Source organism: Palaemon carinicauda, chromosome 22, assembly GCF_036898095.1.
Source record: "Palaemon carinicauda isolate YSFRI2023 chromosome 22, ASM3689809v2, whole genome shotgun sequence".
In the NCBI taxonomy this organism is placed as follows: Eukaryota; Metazoa; Arthropoda; class Malacostraca; order Decapoda; family Palaemonidae; genus Palaemon; species Palaemon carinicauda.
This window is the reverse complement of record NC_090746.1, coordinates 79,691,780-79,701,779: the sequence shown is the minus strand read 5'-3', so window position 1 is coordinate 79,701,779 and position 10,000 is coordinate 79,691,780. Positions and strand designations below refer to the sequence as shown.

At 34.2% G+C, this 10,000-nt stretch overlaps 1 protein-coding gene across 4 annotated transcripts in view; it reads left to right on the top strand.

Annotated features, from left to right (window-relative positions):
* cpx (complexin) overlaps nucleotides 1-10,000 on the top strand; it is a 419,609-nt gene that overhangs the window by 312,195 nt on the left and 97,414 nt on the right. For all 4 annotated transcript variants that reach the window (XM_068346436.1, XM_068346435.1, XM_068346434.1 and 1 more), the window contains exon 3: nucleotides 9,032-9,201. In XM_068346436.1, the coding sequence (XP_068202537.1) occupies nucleotides 9,032-9,201 (170 nt within the window). The remainder of the gene's footprint in view (nucleotides 1-9,031; nucleotides 9,202-10,000) is intronic.

Here is a 10,000-nt window from a genome sequence, read left to right as displayed (position 1 = left end):
GTGATTTATTGTTAATTTGTTCTCTTCATTTATTTATTTCCTTATTTCCTTTCCTCACTGGGCTATTTTTCCCTGTTGGAGCCCCTGGGCTTATAGCATCTTGCTTTTCCAACTAGGGTTGTAGCTTGGATAGTAATAATAATAATAATAAACAAATAGAAAATTCATCTTTATTTACCATAATTATATAACTACGATGAGTCCTTACCGAATGCAGCGAAATGGTTCCTTTCATGACTAAAACGTATTTGGAATCAGTTACTTGAACAATCATCATTAAACATTTATTGGGCCAATTAATAGATCAATTGGCCTTCAAGGTGCATTAGCGTCCTGGCTAATTACCTCTATTAAAGCCATGAAACGGCTTTTGAAAGCCATTTCTTTCTCCCACTGTACATTGAATCAAACTCTTAACGACAATATTTCGTCGTCTCAAAAATTATCAATCATTTCGTATTTTTTTATCTTTATATTACATTCATGTTTTCATATATACTCAAATACTTATGGATAGGTCCCTATCAGTTTTATATTAACACCAAAAGGCGTAGACAAAGCCATTAGATATGTAATTATTATACTTCGATGTCAAAAACTGTTTGTGGCTTAATAACTAAAATAACTATCATTTTCCTTTAGCTATTGCAAATTCTTTTTAAGATATAGCTTTTCCATTTGTGTTAAGTTTTAATCTTAGATGTATTGATCTCCATAAAGTTAATAGTAGAATATACTGTAAAAGGGAAATGTTTTCGACAGAAAAACATTTTCTCAAGGATATATTTTACTTAGGGATTCTCTCACATATCGTTAGAAAAGTTTAAAGTAGAATTTGAAGTGTTGAAGGAAATCTTAAGAGTATAAATCATCTTACATTTTTCCCATATACTGATATTTGAAACCATGAATAACAGGTATTTACTCAAATTTTGGTTATTGTATATCTTGAAAGCCAGCTGGATATAAAAATAAAACCATAAGGTTTTATTCTCAGTTTATTTTATATTACGTTTAATTGAACAAAATTATTAGAATTAAACTATTATTTAAAATAATTATAGTTGGTACAATAGAGTAATTAACCATTTTTATTTGATTGAGCTGACTTGCATATTATATACTCTTCGTATATTTTCAACGGCTTAATTGAAGACTGAATAACAAAGACAATGACTCCATGAATCTTATTGATAAACAAAAGTAAGGAAAATATTTAAAGGATTCCTGCCGCATATTATAATAGCTAATTACGAATATGATAAACTTATTGTTAATCATAGTTACAGTAGCATTACTTTTTCGCGTAGATCATGGATTCCATGAAGGTACCTAAGGTTTATAAATATATGTTACTTTTACAAAACTGATCTTTCCACTATTCCTGTCCCAGTTGCGTTACTTCGCTGTCTACTATTAAACTAACCAAAATCCTCTAGTGTCATATCAATTACTTTTTTACTGCCGTATTTTACATGTATTGCCCTTCGGGAATTGTTTTACACATTTAAATTACACTCTACCACCGTTTATTCTCTACTACGTTTCCTGCACGTAGATTTCAGTATTCAGTATGCCTTTACAATATTCAGTGCTTGCAGTTATCATAATATATTTTTGTAAACTCTACGTTCTTATACCTTCACGTTTCAGTACCTTTTTGTTACGTCTGTATAATTCAAAAAAATTCTGCTCCTTTATTCCCGTTTCTGTTATGATTGTCCAACGCATTTTAATTTAGTAGTACATTTCAATGAATTAAAAAATGGGTTATTTTTTTATGCCTGATATCACATCCACATACATTTGATATAAACATTTAAACGTGATATTCTCTTTGGAAAACCAGTTACGCTTTTTATTAAGTTATGAAAATTACCCAGAAAACAGTGGATACATTATGTTAGAATATTTCGTAACTATTCTATCGTTTTTTATAAATTCAGAAAAAAAAATCGCTATATGCATAGGAATGCCTGGTCCACGTTTTATTATGGGCTCGTAGATTTCCGTCATATTTTAGTGTCATATTTCAGTTTTATTGGCAAGAGTAGACTTTTATATTCATGAAGTTTGTTTCTGCATATTAAGTATTTTCCTGAGAAAAGAATACTTACTTCACACTTTTACCAACAAAATTGTGTTTTGAATTACATTGATTCTCTCTCTCTCTCTCTCTCTCTCTCTCTCTCTCTCTCTCTCTCTCTCTCTCTCTCTCTCTCTCTCTCTCTGTTTTTATTTGCTATCATGAAACTTAATATTTACTCGTATTTACCAACAAGATTGTGTTTTGAATTATATTGATTCTCTCTCTCTCTCTCTCTCTCTCTCTCTCTCTCTCTCTCTCTCTCTCTCTCTCTCTCTCTCTCTCTCTCTCTCTCTCTCTCTCTCTCTCTGTTTTTATTTGCTATCATGAAACTTAATATTTACTCGTATTTACCAACAAGATTGTGTTTTGAATTATATTGATTCTCTCTCTCTCTCTCTCTCTCTCTCTCTCTCTCTCTCTCTCTCTCTCTCTCTCTCTCTCTCTATTTGCCATCATGAGACTTAATGACCATATTATCAACCCCTTTAAGCAGAAGTTTACTTGCGAGAAATATATCAGTGTTTGCTCCCTCGTGATATTTTCGTATTAATGAGGCTCTTACCTTCCTATCTCCCCTCTTTATCCCCCTTTTACCCTTCAAATGATCTACTTAGCGGGAAGCTTGGTAGATAAATGGGCCCGGGCGTAGGGATTGGTAAAGTGTCCCATTATCCCACATTATATTTCTAAGGCACCATCAATCACAATTTTTTTTTATCCATTTTCAGTAGTATATACAATTTCTCACATTTTACTTCCCAAAACAGTAGTTGAAGATTCCTACTTGTGGCTACATTTTTACATAATTAAATATTTGTAATTTACATTTTTTTTTGGGGGGGGGGGGTTATCTCCTATATATTAAGACAGAATATTTTTGAAATATATACGTGATAGTTTTTTAGATTAATTGTTGTATTGGATGAGAAACTAATATCTTGTCAAACATCAGGGCATTGTGCATGAAAATAAGACATTAAACGAGAAATGATAACTGTTACGTATTATAAGGGACCCTTTTTTCTTTTTTCTTTTTTAAATTATATTAAACGATTGGATATAAACTAATGTAATTATATTATTTTAAAACTTTGCAGCTAAACACTATTCAATGTTACAGGCCCTCATAAAGGATACCTCATAGTAATGGGGCAAACCTTCAATATTTTCCATACGTTGGACTAAGTACCATGTTAGATTGTATTACATTGTCTAGATAATTATAATGAAATTTAGATGGAAAAAGTGGTATTACAACATAACGAGTCCAGTAATTTTTATCTATTTTACAAAATATTTTAAAGTAAACTGTCAGCAGTTCTAAGAGGAAAGGCGGGGTAAGAATAGCCTGAAGAGTCTGTCGTTGAGTTATAGGGAGAAATATTAATGACGTCAATGCACGCACCATTTCCTTCAAGGATTATTATAGAATGTAATTAGAGCTATAAATCTCTAATGTGCATGGAATAGAAAATTTTACGTACTTAGCTAGCAACCAACCAAGGCAAACTATTAGGAAACCTATGAATAGCGATATAGCAGATGCGTTTGAATAGGAAAGATAAACATTGCTCAATCAATAACATCGTTAGGTAACCTATAGCTGCATTAGATCGGGAGAAATGGTTCAGGTATTTTTTTGAAAAGGTTCAAAACTTCATTCCAGCTAAATAAAACAAACACCAGCCGAAATATAGACTAGAAGTAATAGATGCCTGTTTCATGCCTTGCGCTAGTTGGGGAGGGTATGGGATCAGACAAATAATTGTTGAAAACAGTGAAAGTTTTAACAGAGGTAACCTGTGACCAATTAAGAAGCTGATGGTGTCGGGTTTAATGGTCGACAGTAAAATTCTTCTTTCACAATTATTATTATTATTATTATTATTATTATTATTATTATTATTATTATTATTATTATTATTATTATTATTATTACTTGCTAGGCTACAGCTCTAGTTGGAAATGCAGGATGCTATAAGCCGAATGGCTTCAAAAGGGAAAATAGACCAGTACGGAAAGGAAATAAGGAAAAACTACAAGAGAAGTTTAAGAACAATGATAACATTGAAATAAATTTTTCATATATAAACTATAATCGTAGGGATGTCCTGAGAATAATAATGACATTTTGCTACCATCACTGCGATTACTGTTTAAATAACTGCTACTACTCTTATCATACAATAACTACTTATACTGTAAAGTAAGAACTTATAGTGTCACAGCTGTTTAGTTTTTGATAATTTTCATGAACTAGCATTAATGTTTTCATATAGTTATACTTCGCCATTTAATCTACAACTAATATGGAATTAGATTTTTTTTGTCATTGTTACTGGAGAGGAAACTTAGGGAATCTCACAATCTTTTTTTTTTTTATGATTGTGACGTGATTTTTCTTTTGATGGGATATTTAAGGAAAACCCGCAAAGCCTTGTAACTCTATAAAACGACGATTCATCATCCCTGAAATATCCGTTAATGGCGTTGAATGAGAAAACATTTATGGATAGAGTTTTAAAAAAGGATATTTCATTTTCTCTTTGTTTTGAATACTGACATTGAATGCATGCTTTATTTTCCCTTTACTTTCCGTACAACATGAAAGAAGAAGTATTAAATGTGTAGAGAGAGAGAGAGAGAGAGAGAGAGAGAGAGAGAGAGAGAGAGAGAGGAGAGAGAGAGAGAGAGAGAGAGAGAGAGAGAGAGCATTAATTCCAGAGTTTCACAGCCAGCGCCTCCCTTCCGGCTCAGTGATCAACACACAAGATATATTAGTCTTCGGAGTCTTGGTTATACTACGTTATCATTCGTCAGGGTAAAAATTCTTATTATTGTTTTTAAGAATCTCTTCATGTTTCATACGGTTTTGCCATCATTTTCATTAATGATTACTGCTGGTTTTCTAGATTTTTTATAAGGAATTCTAGATTATTTTTATTATCAAGTCATGGATTGAGTCATTAACTAATATTCAAATTGTTCAAGGTATTCGTAAATATGTATATCTGAGTCACTATCAAAGTTCAGTGAAATGGTGATGTTCATTCCAGCGTGGAATTTTCGCGCATTAACCTACGTTCATTCCAGCTTGAAATATTCGCGCAATAACCCCGTTCATTCCAGCTTGGAATTTTCTCGCATTAACCCATGTTCAATCCAGCTTGAAATTTTCGCGCAATAACCCCCGTTCATTCCAGCTTGGAATTTTCACGCATTAACCCACGTTCATTCCAGCTTGAAATTTTCGTGCAATAACCCCCGTTCATTCCAGCTTGGAATTTTGGCGCATTAACCCACGTTCATTCCAGCTTGAAATTTTCGCGCAATAACCCCCGTTCATTCCAGCTTGGAATTTTCACGCATTAACCCACGTTCATTCCAGCTTGAAATTTTCGTGCAATAACCCCCGTTCATTCCAGCTTGGAATTTTGGCGCATTAACCCACGTTCATTCCAGCTTGAAATTTTCGCGCAATAACCCCCGTTCATTCCAGCTTGGAATTTTCACGCATTAACCCACGTTCATTCCAGCTTGAAATTTTCGTGCAATAACCCCCGTTCATTCCAGCTTGGAATTTTGGCGCATTAACCCACGTTCATTCCAGCTTGAAATTTTTGCGCAATAACCCCATTCATTCCAGCTTGGAATTTTCGCGCAATAACCCCGTTCATTCCAGCTTGGAATTTTCGCGCAATAACCCCCGTTTATTCCAGCTAGGAGTTTTTGCTCGATAAACCCCCTTTACGTTAAACGTGTTTCCTGTCCAATGCAGAACGTTACCTTTACCAATAACAATTGTTTTCCATAGCTGGCCTGGAATTTATTTTCTCACATTAAAAGAATATGCCTGTGCATATGTGCACAGGGCTGCATCATTTTATAACTGTTCGACACAGTGAACTGAAACAAATCAATTTCCCCATCAAAATATTTCGAGAATATGTTTACCAGTTGTAGCTTTCATGGGGTAACTGGATAACCTATGTAATGAAAGACACATTCGTCAAAAATAACCTCGTAACTCAAAATTTAACTCAAACATCTGAAAGATTTTGAAGAAAAAATAGGTTAGAAAACATTTGTAGTAAACTGGATTACTTTGTTAGATAAAAGAAGTTTAGATTGGCAAATATATTATAAAAGAAAAACATGAATATGTTAGAAGGGGGTTGGAATAACTAATGTTTTTCGGGAGCAGTGCAATAAATACTCATGTAGGATATATATCTGGGGTCCAGATTGCCTCACGCATTCGTGCCTTGCCCGAAAATCATTACGCCTGAGCTAAATCAATTGGTTTGTCACGGAAAATAGTTTGTGATATTTCGAAATAGCTATGTGCGATATTATTGGTTTCTCTACTGTCCTTCATTAGTTTAGCATTGTCGAACGCTCTATTTATTTATATATTATTTTTTTTTCTTTTTTTAGTGGAGGGAAAGGTTCCGATAAATGCTGACTAAATCAGTTTGCTACCGGAACAGGTAGCCGGAAACTAGCGGAAAATTGAATCTGTGATTTGCCGGCAGGAAATTCCATTGGCACGATTTCCTACGTGTAAACGGGAAGACGAACTCGCTTGTGTATTGAATAACTGACGTTTTATCAAACAAAACAACTTTATCGCATTTGACGTAAATCATTCAGCGTTACGTTATGTTATTTTCAAATGTTTGGGGAAAAATTGCATCGTATGTGAGGATTTTAAGAATGAGGATTTTTCGATCTACTTTCTATTTATATTATATTAACCATAATAGCACGTAAATATCTTAAGCAAAAGTACACTTCAACTTTTATAATCAACGTATTATGCTAATAGCATCTGAATCTATAAAATATTTTTCTGGATTTTTTTTTATCGCAATATTTTATACGGTGCATTCATAACTTTTCAGAAAGAAGTTAATGGTTATGTTTTGTTCCCAAAAATCTTATTAAATCCATAGTGATTCACCTCGTCTTTACCAAAACCTGCCCAACTTTAAACTTTTTAATGTATTCATAAACTTTGAAATATGATAATGGGGATTAAACTACATATTCATAAGACAGAGTTTAAACCCAAGAAGGAACGCCAGCCAGTTTCATGGCTGGTTCATAGGTACAGAAGTGCTAAGAATTGTCACTTTATTATAATTTTTTTTTTCATCTAACGCCAGTGATTTTCTATTTACAAAGACTTGAATTATGCTTATTCATTGCATAAAATTTTTAGAAATAGTAACCGTTCTTTTAAGCCATCATAGACACTGTTGGTACTACTACTTCTACTACTACTACTACTACTACTACTACTACTATTACTATTACTACTACTACTACTACTACTACTACTACTACTACTACTACTGTCATCACTATATCTACAACGTAATTGTCTTTTATTACTATTATTACTATTGACATTGTCTCAGTTAACTATTTTACTCTCGTGGTTCCTTCGGCCTTTTGAAAAAAGTTATTTACTCTTCTGTCTTTTGATTATTTTTCCTTGGTATGGAATTATTTTAATTTTAATCCAAAACATTACCATGTCTGTTGGTATATCACCTTTGATTGTTTATAAAGCTTTTGTGTAAGATAATCTTTTTTTTAATTCATGGATATTAATTAATCAAATTCGATAATATCAGTTAAGAATTCCATATCGACTATATCAGCAACAAATTCAATAGCAGTGATTTCGGGAAAAGCTCATTTATTTAGTAGAAATAATGACCTTGTTGATACTATTCAAGACACTCGATCTACCTTTAAGCTTCACTCTGCTATATTTCTTATGAACCTGGTTCCTACCGTCTTCAGGAATAGAATCTGCTGATGCATAGAACGGCGTCTGAGTATTCTTATAATCCTAAAATGAAATGTCATCCTGCTTAAAGAAATTCAAGATATAATTGTACGAAACTAAACTCTAAAAGGAAATTAAGAAAAGGTAAATATTATTCGAGTGACTCACTCCGATGGAACATTTAGGGAAACGATGATATTATAGATAGGTGAAGATTTTCCTTTCAATTTATTAACGTAAGCATTACATTCAAGTGAATAATCAACCCGTGCTCTCGCTCTCTCTCTCTCTCTCTCTCTCTCTCTCTCTCTCTCTCTCTCGTCCACCCAAGGACACTATATTTTTTGAAAACTGATTGAACTAGTCTAGATATTGAGGAAACTACTGAAATCTCTTTTAGACATCAGTGTAACAAGTCAATACTACATAGCTAGACTTAATAAAAAGAAAAAAATAAAGGTTTTTAAATAATTAATTAATAATAGAAATTGTTACTCCATCCAATCCGATTTCAAGTTGATCTCAAGGTCATAACAGTAAACTAAGTCTAGGTATTTATTCTCTCTCTCTCTCTCTCTCTCTCTCTCTCTCTCTCTCTCTCTCTCTCTCTCTCTCTCTCTCTCTCGTGATAGGAGTTTGTTCGGTGAAGTTATTAGTGCTTTTTTACTGATATATTTTTTCCTTTATTAATGTTTTATTCATTGCCAAGTATCGGTAAAGAAAGTTAACACGGTCTACAATTCCTTCCAATACGAGAGAGAGAGAGAGAGAGAGAGAGAGAGAGAGAGAGAGAGAGACTTGAATTCATATCGTGTGATATACAGATTGGGCATAGGCTATCATCTAATAGAAAACGGTTGTTATATATTCAACCTGTCTTAGTAAAAGCTCGGCCATAGACAGCTCTGTATTGTTGCTTCACCTGACCGAGAGCAGATGTCCTAAGAATGCCTCTTATTTATTTTATCACATTACTACACCCATAACGACATAAAGTTGATTCAATCTAAACCCTTACCATCATCCCAGGCCAACTGTAAGCACACCCCATCGCGCACACACACATATAACACACCGAAGTATCCATAAAAATAATAATCTTGCTTTTGACGACTGACAAATGTTCCTTCCTTCTCTTTCAGGCCAGTTACCCGGCGGTGGTGACGGTGGTGATGAAGGTGATAAGGAGAAGGAGGAGGAGGCCGAGCGCGAGCGGTTGGAGGCCATCCGGGAAGCGGAAGACAGACGCAAGGAGAAGCACAGGAAGTTGGAGGAAGAGCGAGAAGGCATGAGGCAGGGCATCCGTGATAAGGTAAGACCACGTAGACTACCCAGAACCAAAAGTTTGGCGTCCCCACTCCCACCCACTGTATTCTCAGTATGCTTTTCCCACTGGATGAAAATCGTGTCGTGTGGAAACAGCCTCAGGGCATTGTGGCCAAATGTGGGGCTGTGCATTGTTTCATTCTTTTTTTATGTTGTTGATGATGATGGTGTTGCTTTCTTTATTATTTTTTTCACTTCCTCGAGAATGAGCAACCTTGAGGATTCACACTTTGTTGATGTTCTTGAAAACTTTCAAGGAAAAAATGTATTTTTGCCCGAGATTTCTCATCCTTGTTATTTCTACAATGTATTTTTCATTCCCTTTATGGGACGCTCTCCTTTTGGTCCCTAACATTTTCCGAGACTTTGACAGACAGCTGTATAAACAAGGACGACGGGGTGAACCTCACCGGGAGTGTGACGTGCTTAGATTAGATATTGAAAGTCAACAAAATCATGCAGATAGCAATGGCCATTCCGTCTTCCGAGTACAAATGGTTCGTCTTTTCTGTTGGTACGATTCTTCGTCGTATCATTTTTTGTGGGTTAAGGATTGAAAGGAGTTGTACATACTAAAGAAAGAAAACAAAAATATATGCATATTTGTTTACCTCTCTACTTCTCTTTCACAATATAGCAGGTGCATAAACGGGTATTTAGCGACTGGCGAACTTCACAGATGTCTGTATAGTATATTAATTGACGTTGTTATATCAGTATGAAGTAGAAATAAATTCAGCTAACCGCGTGTACTGTCTCCGCAACAAATTTATTCAATAAAAAAT